The following is a 19,033-nucleotide window of genomic DNA, read 5'->3' as shown; positions in this document are numbered from 1 at the left end:
GCTTACAATGATCATGGGATTATTCAAATAACCCTCTCAAATCAGAGGCAGAACCCCTCTCAATTTCAAGGCTTTAAAAATCTACAACACAAAATGTAAAAGCATTTATCTTAAAGCATGAAATTCAATTGAACATGTTATTGAGAGGCGTTATAACCCCTGCCCAGCAGATTGTGCTCTGTGGGTGGGGAGGAGAGAAATCCTGTAATGTGTATACGTGTACACTATTGTTGAGCAACAGGCAACTCTTGGAGGCTTCACCTGCAACACCCAACAACTAGCCACCCCAGTAGCCCACTCCCCCATTCCGTAGTGCAGAGTGAATGGGAATGTCGCATCTTCCCATTGCCGGATGAATACTGGCCCACTGGCCTGTGCTAATCACTCATTCCCAGTGGAAGGATAGGAGTGGGACCGTATTTACCAGCCTGCCAGCATTAAGAAGCGGATTGGAAGGGGCGGGGAGAAGATTCTACTGGCAGCTGCAACTTCCTTGCTAGCCAGCACTGCAGCGAAAAGTGTGTGTAATGGGTGGCCCTTTTGAGGGCTTAATGGCCACATGTGTGGCCATTTGAGATGTCATTCAGCCTACCACTGGTGTACGCGCACACCAGATCGCTGCTTTCCAGGTCCTTATGGTCTGGCATGGGGGGAGTGATTGTTGGCTTCTAGTATTGCAGCGTTGATCCGAGCAACCACCTACAATGCCCCATGTGCAAGAGACAGTCTCTGTGCCTGCTGTCTCTGATGACATAATTAACCTGAAACAGCCCTATATTATATTTATATATATTTTTTTTATATATATATATAATTTGGACTTCTGGTAAGTGCTAATGAGCTGCTGGCAGAGGCTGATATTAAAGCTGCACAGTGGGGCGTACCAGCCCTTGTGGCGTACCTGGTACGTCAATGGGGCATAGGGCTAAACTGACTTTGATACTCATAAGCTAATGTTTCTAATAATGGACCAGTTAACATTTTCTCTGGATTTCTTTTGAACGCCTGCAAGCCTGTGCCCAAGCATGCTCCTGGAAAATGTTTGTGTGGTTTATGTTCAGTAACATAAGAGATTTGAAAAACAAATGCTTCTCTTTGACTTCAGCAGCAACACATTCTGTAATGCCTGCAGTATTTTTATATTGGTGTTTGTACTTTTGATGTGCTTGCTTGTGGGGTGGAATACTGCCCTTGGCCCAAATCTACCTCTGTGGTTCTTTTTTCATCTAAGAGTGTTTTGCATGCCAGTAAGAAGTGCTTGATCCAATTACCAGACAAACAGATTGTCATATGGTTTTTGTTTGTCTCTATTCGGGGCATGTTGAAACATACTGCAGAATTCAACATTTTTATATATTTCAATAACAGATACGCTTATATCAAAGAAATCTGTTAAGGTTACTTCAAATCTGTAATCAAACGCCGACATAAGGGAAAACGAACGTGCAGCATTTAACGAACCTATTCGTTTAATGTTATTGATAATGATTTTCCAGTCTTAAGTATTTATTTCCATCTGCAGACCACCGATTTTAAAATCTCAAGTAACTGAGAATATATGTACAGCAAATTGTAAGGGACAGATAAGAAAATTGGTCATAGAGCTAGGGGTCAGAGTATGTGTGGGGATATAGCTTTTAAATGCTCAATAGGCCACATAAGAAAACATATGACATACAGTAGTAGCGAGACGTTCTTTCCCAAAAGCTTTGTCCTAGTAAGCTTTGTGGTTAGGTTGTGTTGGTGTGGATGCTTTTTGTTTTGCTGGTTCATGAAGTTGCCTGACCTGTGGTCGCCCAACCTATGGGCTCAGTTCCAGTTCCTGAGCAACAAGTAGGTCTGTCCACCGGACAAGGATATTTCCCTATGGACACAATGAGAACAGGCTCGCTCCGGTGGCAATAGAAAGTTGCAACGTCATCAATAGACACTCGCTTTTATTAGTTATCCCCCACAGCCACATTGTCACTTTTTTGGGGTGGGGGGGAGGGGGGTTGAGCCAAAACAAGTACAAAAATTATTTGCACAAAGAACCCCCATGGTTCAGGTAATGTTAAAAAAAAATATATATATATATATATATATATATATATATATATATATATATGTATGTATGTATGTATATACAGTGGTCGACAAATCACCAAAAAATCTACTCGCCACCTAGTACCACACGTGTGCTGCTTGGGCCAATATGAGCTCGCCACGATGTTAAATCCTCTCGCCCGGGGCATGCAAATGTATAGGTTTGTTTCTTGGGATACTCCACTGGTTTAATTGTGTTTTGCCCCTGAGCTTGCTACCCATATAATGCAACTATAGAAGAACAACTTGTGGAATTGTTACTATTGGGGGGTTTTTTTTTTCCTGGTGCTATTAAGATTTGATCTGTAGTACAGTTTCTCGTTTGGTTGGAAAACAGCCAAATTTATAATTGCTGTGACTTGTCATAGTTTTTATTTTATTTTTTGTAAATGTAAAAATTGTTGTCCAAGGTGTCCCCTTTTACAACCAACTGAGGAGTTTTGAAGACAAGCAATCCTTTTACAAGCTCCTTTATCCAGCTTCTTGGCCAGAAACCTTGCTGGTCTCGCTTTCCTTTTGTTCATGTATGTACCGTGTTGGCCCGACTATAGTACGGTTTCCCACATAATACGACCCTAAAGTTTTGAAGGTGTTCTACATGAAAAATAAAAGGTGTCAGGCTGCGCATGTAATACGCGTACAGTTTTCGGAAGGACATTTGTAGGGAAAAAAACATAGAAGTATATTCAGGCCAATACGGTATAATCTTTTAGCTATTTTTCAGGGTGTGAATACTAACAAACTAAGTAGTTATGCGTTTCGCTGAACATGTGTACTGAATTGTTTTTTTTAAATTATTATTATTACAAATGTTATCCATTTCGTTGACTTTATTTTCATGATTTGTGCTTTTATATGCTCAGAGCATGCATCAACTTGTTGCATGCTGGTCTAGCACTGAAGTAGTTAATGATTCTATGATGGTGGTAGCTCTTATATTCTCATCTGCTGATATCCTCTCACAGGGTCGATAAATGCCAAACAAGAGTCCAGGTCCCCTTACTTTTTAAAAATAACATGTGTGAAAATTGCTCCAGAGGAATACTTTGCATTAACCCAAGGCAAAACACCATGTAGTTACCCTGTGTGTTTACATGGGAAGTGGCAGATTTATGGATTTAGTCTGAGACGCGAATGTGCTTTTTCTTTAATTTGCTGTACGGTGACTGATTTTTGTCACTTTGTGTTTTGTTTTTTTAAGCACATCACCATAACGTACCTTGTGTATCCAAAAGGTCGAAAAGGCTGTCTGTAAGTAGGTTTGCTGGTCATACTTGTTTTTTTTTTTAACCCAGACTTTGCTTTAAAAGCTGTGTAATGCAGCAGACATAAGCAGATAGGGATCCATGTTGGAATGTCATTACCCAGAATCCCTGGCTGCAGTGGAAGCAGTGTATCGTGTTGGGTGACCCCCACCTGCCAGTGCCACAAATGAAATTCAAAGCCATCCTTTTCCAACCTGATAATGTTTACAAAATGTGCTATGAGCTGGACATCCCCCTAGAAAGCAGCTACGGTGCCATGATTCTCTCAGAGCATCATAAAGGTCAGTAGAAGACGTGCCATCCCTTGGGAAATGGAGAAAGTCAAAGGGGCACAATAAAGGTTAAATACCATGGATTTGCAGGAAGGGCTTTGTCATGATACACAAATGTTGTCTTACAAATATTGATTATGAAAGACCAGTTACCTACAGAGAGAGACTGCAATTGTTGTAGCTAATTCACAAGGTACTGTTAAGCATACCACACATAGTGATGCGAGAGATCTGAAGTATGATATTGATATGCATTTGCATTCATCTGGAAGGTTAAATAATTCTTCTCGCAGTATCAAGTTTCCTCCGTTGCAAGGCTGCATACGGAGATGGTGGGAAAACAATCTAAAAATGTAAGGACCATGACTACCTTAATGAGTGGAAAGTGCCAGAGCACTGTTAGAGGTAGGAGGTCCCAGGAGGGTGAGCTGGGTTAGGGTCTGCTAGAAGAAAAAAGGAATAAAAAAAATAGTATAAAGTGTGTGTGTGTGTGTGTGTGTGTGTGTGTGTGTGTGTGTGTGTGTGTGTGTGTGTGTGTGTGTGTGTCTGTATTTTTAAAAATGAATAGGGCTTGGTCGTTTCACCGTGAAAAACTGGCTACCGGCACTTCGCCACAACCCTCCTCTGCCAACGGCTGCTAAGGTATGTAAACCCTTAAATTAACCCCCTACCTTAACCAATAATAACTTGCCTTTGAAGCGGCAGAGCTTCCATCGGCGAATTAGCTGCGAAAGAGGCTCCGTCGGCGGTGAACCCGCGGTTGGCCACTGCCAAATGACCCATTCCAACCCTTGATCTACATCATGTTGGCCACCACTGATCTAGCATGATGGTGCTTTACCTACTGAAGTTTTGCAAGTTAGCCAGTCAGACGGTCACTCCCTGTAAAATGATGCAATCCCTTCATGCAGGAGTTTGAGGGGCTTTCCTGAAAAAATAAACTAAAAGTAAAATGTTGCAATAGAAAAGCTATCATTACACCCTCGATAATTTCTATTCAGGAGAAACGTATTCCTACTTGGAGAACAAAGCTTCCATAACCACTGCTGAGGAAAAACACGCGCACACTTTCCGCCCCCCCCCCCCTTCATAATGCTAAGGGAATCTTGTGTTGCCAGTTTTTAATTGCACTGAATGTCTGTATTCATTTAACCCTTTAGGCACTTTCACGTTTCACTAACTTGAGTCCTCAGGACAATAAGACATAATATGCCTTTAATGTAGTTACCAGCTACAATGAAGCTTACCTTGACCGGGTTAGCAGGCTTCAATAATAATCTTTTGATCAAAAGATGCAACTGCATTACTCTTGTTATTAGATTTAGGATTAAAATGTAGAATTTCACTAATTGCAAACCGATTTGTGTATTTGTTTTCTGTAAATAAGTCTAATGTATTTTCCTTCTGCATGCTCCATAAAAGGTATTGGATTACACAGTGTCACAGATACATCCCATTAAAGGGACAGGGTTGAGTTCACCTACTTCCGCTTTGTGATGCTACTTTAAGTTGACTGTTCGATCACACGTATTTGTACGCCCATATATTTTTTTACTTGTCCATGTATAGGATGAGCAGTGTAATCATACACGTTCTATATACTAAAATATAAGACTCAAGTTTTGTTCTGTTGCGGTGCATTTTTAATTTTGTCAAGAAAGTGCTGTAACCCTGTAAAGGACTGTTTTCTGCATCTCCCGAATTACCTTTAAAAAATTGCTTTTAATGTCTAGTTCCACATTTGGTTAAAATAAAGGCTATGGGCTTCTGATGAGTATATATTTTCCACCCCCAATGAAATGTAGAATATGTGTGCCCAGATGGGATTAATTATATTTTGTAATGAAGCCAAAATCTTGCATTTCATATCATTAACGTTTTATCAAGGTATTTTCTTTATCCTTGTTCAACCTGTATTAACTTTTTTTTTTTTCCCTCCCCTTTTTCTTTCCTCGGGCCTTTACACCATTCCAGTTGCTGGATTAGATTATGACAACATTTTATTCTTATCAGAAAGACTCTTCATGGGAAGAAAGTCTTCATTTAAAGCGAATACTGAACTGATAACTGTTTTCCAGCTGGAAAACCTTATTTTCTAGCAATTGCACACAGTTTCTACAGCTCAAATCGGCAAATTGCTATTTTATATATATATATATATATATATATATATATATATATATATATATATATATATATATATATATATATATATATATATATACACTGTATATATTATAACGTGGTGTATAGTTCATATGAATCATTTACAATTACCTGCGGTTGGATATTATGAACAATGCTTATCATATATTAATGAAGCCATCAAGTGTCAGATCTTGACCTACGTTAACGTGGTGTATTTAAGTTACTGTCTCTATTCACGGGTTGATTTAACCCTTTGAGTGCCGGTGTTACCGCTGCACCACTTGTCCTAGTATAGGTTTTAGAAATATGTTGCAACTGATCACTAGTTTACATTTATCCCAAATCTATTGCAGATTGAACGGAGACAGCCCGGGTATGAAACCTGTTTCCTTGTGTGGAGATGACCTCCGGCTGACCTCATCTACAGTTTTTGGGTTTATGTAAAATTGAACGTAAGAGTTTGAGCACCTGCCTGGGATATAGTACTTTATTCCAGCGGTGCTCAACTCCAGTCCTCAAGGGCCACCAGCAGATCAAGGTTTCAGGATATCCCTGCTTCAGCACAAGTGGCTGTGTCAATGACTGAGCCACCTGTGCTGAAGCAGGGATCTCCTGAGAACTAGAACTGTTGGTAGCTCTTGAGGACTGGAGTTTGCTGCTCCTGCCATAGTACAATGAGTGTTTGACTGAGCCACCTGTGCTGAAGCTGTGCTGAAGGGGGGGGGGGGGAATCTTGAGGGCTGGAGTTGAGCCCCCCTGCTTTATTCCACCATAACGGCTTTAACAATTTGTCGGCATGTGGGCATCTCAATCAGGGCCATTTCGGAGTGATGCCTAACCCGAAATGTATCCGCCGTCACCAGGTATATCTTGACCCTATAGAAGCGAAGCAGCCACTCGCAATTCTTTGTACACACATTTATTGATTAGTGCGAAACTTCGACAAATGAAAATGGCGTTCCTGCTGGGATTCTTTTTGGACACATTGGTGGTTGAATCATTATTCCGGTGCATCCAAGCCAAATCTCCGGGATTCCTCGAGGATCCATCCAGTGCAATTTCAGTATGAAAGAAACCTAGTACAGCTTAACGCCGTTATAGCGCGGTCCTCGGGGGCCATCCGAGACCACCGTGTTAACGGGGTCGCGAAAAAACAAAATGGCCGTCGCAAAAAAAATAAAATGATTTAAAAAAATGGCCGCCGCATCAGTGCTATCGCGTTTGCCGGAGGGGGAAAGCTGAGAACTCTCCCAGCGTTCCCAGACCCGGTGGGGCAGCGGCAACCGCACACAGCTCTTACTTACCTGGCATCTGGCAGCTCTTCTCCCGGTCTGCTAGTGTTAGGAATGCCACAGCACATCACTGCTATGTTACGATCACAACGAAGCACTGCGCATGTGCATCGGATCGGGATTCAAAGAAGAGACTGTGGCGTCACTGCTTTGTTTACATGAGCCATGTGCAATGCTCTCTTCACATCCAGACCCCAAAAAAAATTTTTATTTAAAAACGGGAGCCACGTGAATACCGCGTTATAAGCGGATTCGCGTTATAACAGAGTTAAGCTGTATTCATTTTTGTAGTGCTAAAATGAACGCCAACCCCTTTTAATACTAAAACAGCCGGCCTATGTAGGGGGACTTGTTCAGCAGGCTCTGCTGAATGTGAGCCCTGGATATCTTCATTGGCTTTCTTTACCTCCTCAATCCCTCTGGGAATTGCTAATTTCTGCAGCAGCTCATGTGATTTTGGCAGCAATGATCTAAGATTCTTGGCCAGAACTTGCTTCACAATATATATTGCCACAAGGTGAAAGCGCTCCGCATCCAACGCCATGGTTTTTATCATGAAGAACAGGAATAGGTGGACTCTAATTATTATTTTGTTCGTGAGTAGAGGGCATTGCAGAAGTGGGTCATAAAAATATATTAAGGTGGTTTGTATTAATTCCTGGAAGATTTGTGATGACCTGTGAGTTCTCTTCATGACCATGGTCAGTAGTTGCTGGGAAATTTGCAAGTGGGCAATTCGTACGAACAATAAACAAGTAGGAGCAATTTTTGGATGAAGTGGTGGGACTGTGTAGATGGTTTTGGTGCTGTAAGTTTCTTTTAATGTATCCTTGTCATCCTGATCGTCTCCGCTTCCAGTTTTGCCTTTTATACTCCACCACTCTGAACTCAAAATCAGACTGTAAGCGATTTGGGTTAAAGACCTGTATGCACGCAGGTATACGTTGTGCTACATGAGAAAAATCTTATTGGTACAGTATCTCTGTTTCTGCTCTCACTATATATTTGTTGGCTAAGTACCGTGTAAATCTAGTGGATTTTCTTCCAGGCCTCTGCAATAATTTTACAGTATTCCAGTTCTCAAGCTTTCTTTGCACAATAACATCTCTAGCTTATTTATATTTTTTTAAATACACGTTCCTTTTGTCATGATTGTCCATGTATGATCAGGTCAAATGACTTAATTTAAATTCTAGTGGTTTTTGTAATCCATAAATGCAAATGCAGTGTGTCTGATTTTATAAGTTGCATTTTTGTGCATCTTTCTACTTTTTTTGTGTCTTGCGCCATACATTTTCATGACACCTGGCTTGGGGATATGGCACACAGGGTTGAAATACGCACTGCGAGCAACTTTATATCTTGCCTTTCAGGCCACTTTCTGAGTTTGCACTTTCTGAGTTTCAACTCTTCTGCCCTCACCATTTCCACTGCCACCTTGGAAGAACATAGTGATCTATATATGTTCTTGCTTTTGATGATGTGCTGCAATGTATTTTTTTCCACTATTCCTTCCCGTTTGCAATTTCCATGAAGACTCTCCTCTTTCCACTATCCTTTTACAGTCCGGTTTTTTTTAATGTATTTTTTTTTAATATAGCAAACATGCTGAAGGCCAAAGAGACCTTAACGTTGTATTATTTACACTTGGATTATAAACTCCCTGGGGTAGGGATTTCCCCTTTCCTATTGTCTGATTTTTTGTTTGCTGTACTTATTGTTCTAGAATTGTTTCCTATAAAGCACTGTGTACATTGGTGGTGCTATTTAAATCAAATGAAGTGGTATCAATCAGTTAAGTGTCCCAATGTAGCACAGCGAGCCTACCACTTAGAATCAGACTGTAATCATTCCTTTACAACAAAGTGAATGGTAACACCAGCACCCACTCTGTCCTGCACTGTGCTTGTTCTTTATTTGACCTTCAGTCTCCTCTCATATTTGCCGTTTCAAGTCCTGCCATCCATCTCTCTTCAAAACAGTTTGTTTTTTCACTTACCATCTACAGCAAAAGGTCTTGTGGAAGCTTTCCACATTCCTTGTTTGACTGTAGCATTAATTGTGCCCTTGCACAGCTTCATCCCCCCCCCTCACTAAACACACAGACGCACACACCCACTGCAGAGGTAAGTGGGAATTTTCACAGGTAGTGTTAGGACCTGGCTTCTGGTCGTGACGTTGCTGCAGGCTTCTAATGTGATGGTCAAAACGTTATATGTAGTATTGGGTATTTTTGTCTTTTGATAGATATATATCTCACGCACACACACTATTGAAGCAGGGGGTCTCTGGAATGGAGCCATATTAATTTCAGCTCCGTGGACACCCTGTTTCCTAGGGTGCCAGTAGCAGCTCCAGCTGAGTAGCTGGGGTTCTGGTAAAGGTGTTCAAAGCTCCCGCATTCTTGGGCCAATAGGAAGTTGTGACGTCATCCGGTGCGGCTTCCTATTGGCCTCTGTGACCAGGACCTTTAAACAGCGCTAAGATACCGCCACCCCCTGCAGAGGTAAGTATCTCCGAAACAAGTGGTCGCCGGAGCTGAAATGAATGGAGTTTAGCTCCGGAGACCCCCTGCTACAATTGTGTGTGTCTTAGACAGGTCTGCTACCCTGCCTTTCACCATTATCACCTAGCATACAGTGCTTCCACTGCCGCAAAGGATTCTGGGAAATGACATGCAAATAAGCACACAATGTGTCACCTTTTGCCCGACATCCATTTTTACATGGAACCCTTATCAGCAATTGTGTGTCCATTTGCATGCCATTTCCCAGAATCTCTTGCTGCATTGGAAGCACTGTATGCTAGGTGATAATGGTGAACGGCAGGGTTGCAGACCTGTCTTAAGATGTGTAATATAGTGGGTGTGCGCGCGTGCCTGTGCACTTTTTGTGTGTACAGTCCGTGCTGCTGTGAGCGACAGGCTTGGAGTGTGTGTGTGTATATAAAGTTGCACAATATTAATAAATAATTTCTTCTCACAGCATGTTTTTTTTTTAATTATACACAGTGAGAAGAAATTATTTATTAATATTGTGCAACTTTATATATACACACACACACACACACACACACACACACACACACACACACACACACACACACACACACACACACACACACATACACACACATATGCTTAGGTTGAATCGAATGTGGGAATAGTGTCCCAATATCATTTCCATCATTTCCATCATTTCCATCATCTCCCTGACAAACAATTTGTTTATACATCTAAAACTACAAGTCGAAAACGATATAGTTCTCGTAAATGTTTCTTGTACATTGTTACCTTTTTTATGTGCGACGTGTAATGAAATGTTTATCCTCAAACCAGCTAAAATGCTGAGATTACCCTCGTAGTGTTCTGTTCCCATCCTCCGCTTGACTATATGAAAAATATATTGATTCTCACAACTTTTTATAGGGCACCAATCTATTCCATAGTGCAGCGGTGGCCGACTCCAGTCAAGGGGCCACCAACAGGTCAGGTCAATAACGACTGAACCACCTGTGCTGAAGCAGGGATTGCCTGAAAAACAGACCTGTTGGTGGCCCTGGAGGATTGGAGTTGGCCACTCCTGTCGTAGTACCGTACAATGAGTGTAATAATAACCACAATGCATTAGATAGAAATTTGATGGCACATAAGAACCAAATGGGCCTCACCTAGTCTGCCCGTTTTTCTTCTGTTGTAAAACCAGACCCGAATTTTATCTATCATTTGTCACAATTGGAGTATTAGCCTTCTGTCTGTCGCAAACATATGGGGGTTTTTTTTTCCCCCATTCCCTTGCAGTAGTGGCCTCTCCCTCCTGTCGGGAGGCTATTCCAACGAAAAGGTACTCTTCTCACATTTGCTCTCCAGCTTAAGCACATGATCTCAGCAGGCCTGAGAAAATAACATGCAAAAGAAATGACAGCATGAACACTCGCTGCTATAATCAATCCAATAGGGGTTTGCAATCTAAAGCGGAGAAGGCGGGAGAATGAAAATACAAGGCTAGTTAGTGGAAAGAAGTGGGTGGTGTGGGTGTTCTGTTGCTGCTCCGTGGGAACCTAGTAGGTGGCATGCTCTTATTTTACCGTGTGGTGGAGACGAGGCGAATACTAGAAGTTTAATGTATAGTATTTACACGTGCAGCCTTGCTTACTTTTTTACGTTCTAGTAATTGCTGGCAAGAAACGTTGCGTATTCCATATGTTAAATGTTTTGTTGATGGGTGTGTGCAGTAATCTGCCAGTCATTATTTCCCTGTAGGTTTAGATGAACTGTTTTAAACCTTCACATTTTCCCTACATCTGACTGCGCCGCAAAGTTGACCTTTCCACCAGTGACTAACTTTATCCACAACGTAGCGAGATTCGATTTTGATTGTCAACTTAGGCGGACAAGCTATACGTTCCAGTTTTTGTTCTAATGAATCCAAAAGATAATGCATGCGACCAAAAACGGAACAATCATTTCATTGTTACTCCAAGGACTGTTGTGTATCAACCATCACTGTAATCTTGGCTGATCTTTTCTGGTTCAGCGTTGATTTTAACCCCTTCTGGGTTTTTATAAGCGGATCTGCCACTTGTACGATCTTCTTTAAAAAATAGTTTTGTATTTGTGAGAGCACTGGGGTCCTTTGGGATGTTGCCAGGTAACATTGTGTGCACGTTACATAGTCTGTGCCTCCCTATTCTAAATGTATGAGCAACGTGAAGTGCTGCTTTAAATCAAAATATTGGTACTAAACACATGTTCCCCACTTCCTGGCCTTTTTAAGGTGAATGATTTCCTCCTCCCCGCAGTGGTACTGTTTGCACACATGGAACGGAGCAAGAGTTACTTTGGCAGCTCTGACATTTGTGGCGGTTTATTATCACCCATCACCCCCATTACTTCTTCCACAGGTGCAATTTAATCACATTCATCCCATGTTTCGGAGTATCCAACATGCATTTTGCTAAAATAGCTTCCAGATGTCAAGTACCTGGTGAACTGTTGTCCCACTCACTGCAAAGCACCAAAATTCCTCCTTGGATAAGAAAGGGGGAAGGTTCTTATCTAGTACAGTATGTGGATGTGAGTTTAAAAACGTGTGTTCGTATATAGAATTACAATGGTGTGCGATCTGACAGGTCCCCCTCTGGAAACGTTATATTTTTGTATTTATTTTCTTTAAGCTCCAGACCCACCTCCCTACTCAAACATCTGAAGTGAACCACAACCTTATCCCACTGTCATTCCATGTAATTTTCTGTTCATCCTTTATTTGTATCTGGTGTTTGCTTTTTGTGTTATAACTTTTAAATGGGGTCCCATTATTTTTTGTAACTGTTCGCTTTGTGTGTGAAGCACTGATTCCTCTTGTGGGGAAAAGCGATATATAGATAGTTATTATACACACACACATAATACGGTATGTATGTGTGTGTGAATGTGTAAAGCCGCACACGCGCATGCATGTGTTCACACGCATACACACACATTGGTATTCTCTTTTATTTGTATGGTGCCCAATTATTCTAGAGCGCAGTACAATGTGAGAGGGAGGACAATAACATTGTATGACGAGTACATGTATGTGAAGAAAAATTTGAGCCAATCTGAATGAGATACTTGCCCCAGTGAGCTTTAAACCTTATATGTGGGGAGTGGAGAACCCCGGAATCTCGGTAACTATATGATGCACTCAAAGTACCTCCACAGGTTAGATGAAAATATAACTTTTCATTATGATCAAATAAATCAAACTAATAACAGAATAATTATGAAATCTTAAGAGCTAGTGTCGCAGAGACTGTGACTAGCTTCAGGAGTCCACTGTGTGAGGGCAGAATGTAGCATGAGCTCTGTGTCACATAACCATTATACTGACGTGCTGCTGTGTAAAGTGATATTAAGAGGATCCTAAAGGAATATAGTGTGTGAAACAAACAAAGTGCAAACAGAGGTTTATATGAACGTGATAAATGTGTTCACAACAAATAACCAAACACTGTGCTCAACTCCAAAATAGTGCTCACTTAAAGTGTACATACAACGCCACAGAACGATCAAATTAATTGTTGGTAATATCCGCCCAGCCGCTGCTCCATTGGCTTTTAAGACTTTATAATTATTCTGTGTTTTATCACAAGGAATAGTTATATTTTAATCTAACCTGTGGAGGGCCTTTGAGTGCATTATATGGGGGACCCCTTTTCTGCAATTAATAGTCTCCGTAGTTCCCAGATAGTACCCCTCCAGTACTTGTTCACATATTAAGCTGAGCAGGCACCTCGCTATCTGTGTATATCAATACTGTACACTTTTTTAGATTGGAGGACGTTTTCACTGCTCACTGATATTTAAATACAGGTTTGCTTAGCAGTTCTGCGTCCCCATTTAGAGATACGACTGTGCAATCCAAAGCATTCTTTCTATTTCACACACACAACAGTCATAAACTGAAAAGGATGATACAAGAGTTTGGATCCTCAAACAAGATGCTGGGTGGTCTACCATCTCTGCATCAAATCACTCACTAAGGGTTGTGTACGGAAGACGGGGGGGGGGCATAGAGGATTTATTATTATTTTTAAAGAAACTTGAATAGCAACAAACAGACAACGAACAATACAGTTAATTTGTGTCCTGTTTGCGCTGATCCTTGACATTCCAAGTAAAGAACTAATCATCTTGACTTGGAACACTGAATGGATGGGATTACATTATTATCTAGGTTGTTTGAACAGAACTTGTACATATATAACCCATACGCAGTCTAGCTTTTTCTTCCCAAATGATTCTTTGGAGATACACAAATTGACACAGCTAAACAAATATAGATGCACACTTCATATTGATGTGTGGTCTGTATAGGTGCCGTCTTCACAAATACTGACACATTGATCTATTTATTGGTTCTTTGTGGATTCATAATTCAGCTGTCTTTCCTTGTATAGTTTGAAAATAGTTATGATGTTAGATCACCATCAGTGCAATCCTTTTCAGAAGTCCCATTGTTTAAGAGAAATATCCGGTCTTTATAACATCTACTACTAGCCTGCAAGAACCTGGTTTGTTCTAGTAAATGTCCAAAGCTACCATTGGCTTTCAGGGCAGGACACTCCTTGTGCACTTCAGGCCTTTCATGCAGAGATCAAAAGCCAGTGGGGCATAGCCTAATCGAACCTCATATCCTTCTACGGCGAGCATCCAAACCCTCCTTTTGTATGAAGGATCCTTGCTTTCCTTCTCTTTAATGCTAGTTGTTCATTGCTGTGCTGATTTCCAGAATTCCTTATATGTGAAAAGAATCATTTTCCTGTGCAGCCTTGTTGATTATATATTCTAATGATCAGGGCAGTTTTATCTCAAAGGGAACATTTAAAAAAATATATATATACCGCAAATAAAAATACTACTTCTGAGCACATTCGCACATGTGAGAGGTCTGCTACCCTAATTTTCACCATTATCTCCTAGCATACAGTGCTTCCACTGTAGCCATTGATTCTGGGAAATGACATGCAAATGACCACACAGTGTCATCTTAAAATACTTTTTTATTTCTCGGTCGCCCAGCTTACACTAAAACACATTACTTTGTAGTTCCGTAAGGTCCTACTTATAACTGCCCCTTGTAAAAAGTACCTTTATTTGAGAACAAAGTTTGTTCGTACCGCTGGGTTAACTCCATACAGCGTAGGTATCAAAGCAAAAGTGGTGCTAATGGGTACAAATAATCTGCACCCTACTGTATGTATCAAAAAAAACAACATCATATAGCTATCAGTATTTTTTTTTCTTTGCACCTGGTGCAAGCTATTTTCACCACTTTGTCCTTGATGCATATATATCCCCATATATTTAACTGTTTGAAGAGGAAATAATTGCCGTGTGGCATAATCACATGCGTTCGGCTTTTGTTGCTTATCCTAATATTCATGAATACCCATAACATGTTTTTACTGTCCGCTCGCGCTAGCTAGCATGGTTTTCTCTTGCGTACGAAAGCATAACCGTGAAAGCGTGTTTTTTTTTTTTTTTTACTGATCTTGTCCAAGTAAAATTAGCAATTATCCACGTTATTGTGTATTTAAAATCGTATTCAAATTCTGCTCCACTGCCAACATTTTCCCAAAGCTGTAACTATTTTTACTCATTAAAACAGATACTGGGCATGTATGTACGAATGAAAATTGAAATAGTTAACTTTTGCATCTTAAAGCAAAATCTAAAAAAAAAACTTTATGCAAGTGTTTTTTTTTTTTTTTTTTTTTAAGGCCCATAAACCAATCTATACAGAAACCTGAATTACTTCCATTCTCTGTAAATATTTGAGTCCTACTTTCTGCAGAACAATACACATTGGTCTGTTTCTTATTTGCATTTGTTTAAAACTGGCGATCACAGTAGTGGTTTCCTTATTAACACATACCTATCTCTGCAATCGTATTATGACATAGCTGAGTGTATGTATCATTATTTACCCTTTGCAGGTAAGTGAAGGCATTCGTACCTCACACCCTTTTGCCTATTTTATTTCACATATTGAAAGATGTCTGTCTAAATTACCAATAACGCCTTCTATTTAGTTTTGTTTCACACTCGAGATGCATATGTTTTACTTTACCATTTGAATCATGAATAGACCTCATACAACTTTGGTACAGAATCCGTTTGAACGAAACACCCGTGTAGGTGTTTTGTGGATACCATGTCAGTTTGTGTGTACAACTGGTATAGAAATGATAGCACTTCCTGGAAAAAGTGCACCTGTGATGACCTTGGAACCAGCAAACTGGTCACAGTGTGACTGTCACCAAACTAAATACAGCTTGGGATCTTCTTTCAACTAGCTGATTTCTCTTTGGGAAGGAGGACATTGGAGACAAAGGGGACATCATTAATACTTAATGGGAGAGCTTTGTGCTTGACATGTGCAAACAAACCAGGGTGTAGAAAGAGGTTTGCACCACTGACCCCTTATATAAAGAAAGAGGGAAGCTGTGGTCTTCAAAATGTTTCAATTAGATCTTCGAAATACAGTTTATATAGAGACCGCATCACTAATCTTTTATTTAAATATGTTCAGTAGCCATTTGAGTAATTAAGTGGAGACATTCTTAATCTAAATGGTGTAAAAAAAACAGCTCTAGCACTTTCTATTGATCAGGGTACAAATGTGAGATTTTATTGTATTGTAACTTGTGAACAAACAAGTTGAGTGTGTGGGAATTTCTACACTTCTTAAACATTATATGAAAGTGTATTACCTGATCTGGAAGTCAAGAAGTGTTATTTGATGGTTAAACGTGTTGATGGCATACATGAGGCGGTAAACCCCAAATATTCATAGAGGCCTTTCAAGAAATATCCTGCATTGACTTAATACAAAGATACCTGAACTCATGGTTGTGGAGAACTTACATTGGCGATTTAAACCCCAAGAATAACTGATAATGGGATGTACTTCTGTGTTACACATCAAATCTATTAATTGACAATGAGACAATCTATTGACTTTTTTTTTCCCTTCCTTCCACCAAGTAAATTGTGTTAACAACATCTATTGTTGGAGAGTGTGCAATGGCGTTTTCTGCGAAACTCTGTGCCATAGAACGAAAATGGCCACATGGAGGTGCTATTGTACCATGAATAACCCAATACACTCACCAAATGTTGATTTTATGAAAACGTACCAGATGAAATGGCTTTATTAAGGCACTGCAGTATGCAACATGGTCGTTGCGAGAATGATTTGCTTCGTTTGAGGCACATCTTTCCCTATCCTTTGACGCACACAAATAGACAGCGAAATATGAAAAGATTTGTTTCACCAGTCACTAAACATATTAAGTGTTGCATTATTTCACTTATTTTAAATGCCTTTTATTGAATCCACATTTCCATTGTAACAACGTGCCAAAAAAGTGTTCTAATGAATCGGCACCTGGGGGTTAATAAATGATATCATAAGGTAACATCGATTGCCAAAAAAGATTTTACTAAAGACCTGCCCAGCCTTCATTGTGTTTAGTTCCTTTATTAATTTATAGACCATAAAAAGTATTATGACTTAATTTTTCTGTTGACTTTTTTTTTTTTTTTTCATTAATTGCAAACTACAAAAGCACATCTTGAGTCTTTTTGTAATGTTTGGTTTTTTTTTTAGCGTTTACATAGTAATATTTATTTTATGGTTGCTTGCAGGTTGCGATCAAGTCTGAGAACATGTCGGAATGGAACATATTGCGTGATGACTTCATGATGGGAGCTTCCATGAAGGACTGGGATAAGGACAGTGATGACGGAGAACGCAACGCAGAGCCGGAACACGGGGCTGAGCAGGGAGATAGTGGAAGTGATTCTGACAGATAACGTTACAGGGGGGAAGAGAGTTCAAGATAACTCGTTATCTTGTTTGCTTACTTGAATAAACTCTTCATTCTGTGAATGCATAACATTTTTGGGATTACACAAATACCTTTTTATAGTGAAGGGAAATGCTTAGGTTTTCATTATCATCAATTTTCCTTCTTCTGGATTTGACGATCCTTAAATATTTTCCAAAATGTGTAACTTTAAGCATATTTTCCAAAACATTTTGTACAGTCAAAAAACCAAGGCACCTGCCCAATGAGAGTTTTGCCAAGGTCATTAAAAGTTTGTGTTCGTCACAGCTATTGATTAGTTACCTGCATTCTTTTAATTTGTGTTGTACCTTAAAAGTATTCTGTTAGCTGCATTAAATAAATTCCAATACTGGGCCTGAAAAAGTCTGCATGACTAGAACTCATTGTATTGCTGTAATATTTCTGCGGGGTTACCAGGAAACGTCATTTTTTAAATCTTTAAATTTTTGTCTTATCAGGCGGTATGTACATTTACCACTAGATGTTGGTGTCAGTTGTGGTACAATGAAGGAGGGTATTAAAGCTCGCTTTATAGTAGTGTGTCTGTGTCTCAAGACATATGTACCTATCCCAGAAAACTTCAGTGTGTAGTGAACCTTTACTAAAATGTGTACCAACAGCAAGTCTTCTAATGTCCTACATGCACTTCTAAATTATCTGTTGCTGTAAAGTTACCTCATTTGAGGATTTACTGTTGGAGTGTGAAATGAAGGGGTTGCCATCCCATGAGATTAGAGGGGAAGGGAAGTTCTTGTGTAGGATTACTTATGCTCTCCAAATGACAGATCTAAGTCTCAAGCTTAATGATGAATGGAATTTACCTCAGATCTTTAGACATGGGACTCGGTGATGATAACACATGTTGACTAAATACTCAGAAACAAGTGACCTCTCTTGCCCAAAGCGTAAGACACATTAATGTAGAATTAGAGACAAAAATGGAAATATGTTTAAGAAGTGCTGTTTAAAATATATTTACATGGCCTTTTATATACTGTAATAGTTTGATCTCCGAATGATCCACTCCAAGGAATGCCGAATTTCTGCAGGTGAATTAGTTGGATAAGCGTGACTGCGCAATGTAGGCGCGCACAAGGCATCCCTTTGCATCATGAATGCTTGCATAAAAACCTTTAAAATGTGACTGATGTGGCCTTGTTACATTTTGAGACTCCGCTATTCTAATAAAGTCCCTTTTGTCTGAAACTCTGTAAATGGAATATATTGGTATCACTTGTGCTGTCGCATTTACACAAAAGGGGAATCGCTCACGCACGCACTAAGGTCTTCAGAATTGGGTGGAAGGCCTACCATCTGTTAGTATGCCTGGTCTGCGAGGGAAGAAGGTGGGAATGGTTGAGCCCAATGGATTGGGGGATGGAGGTGGAAGGAAAGGGACTACAAGAGGAGAAGGTGCAGAAGTGGCAGCATTTGTTTACGATGCCTTGAAAATGCTGCGGAAGAATGAAGAGGGCAGTGACTAGGACCAACTTCTACAGCTATGTTAAAAATGCAGGGTTAAATGCAGCTATGCAGGGTTAAAACTATATAGCATGGAGTGCCAGCAATTGATCCC

The 19,033-nt window shown here is 40.1% G+C and overlaps 1 protein-coding gene across 1 annotated transcript in view; it reads left to right on the top strand.

The window, feature by feature from the left end:
• The window catches only part of RRP15 (ribosomal RNA processing 15 homolog), a 46,275-nt gene extending 27,612 nt beyond the window's left edge, over positions 1 to 18,663 (top strand). The window contains exon 5 of the mRNA XM_075595589.1: positions 17,255 to 18,663. Within this exon, the coding sequence (XP_075451704.1) occupies positions 17,255 to 17,422 (168 nt within the window). The 3' untranslated portion in view covers positions 17,423 to 18,663. The remainder of the gene's footprint in view (positions 1 to 17,254) is intronic.
• The last annotated feature ends 370 nt before the right edge of the window (positions 18,664 to 19,033 follow it).

This window comes from Ascaphus truei, chromosome 4 (assembly GCF_040206685.1).
Source record: "Ascaphus truei isolate aAscTru1 chromosome 4, aAscTru1.hap1, whole genome shotgun sequence".
Lineage (NCBI taxonomy): Eukaryota > Metazoa > Chordata > Amphibia > Anura > Ascaphidae > Ascaphus > Ascaphus truei.
This window is presented reverse-complemented; position numbering and strand designations above follow the sequence as displayed.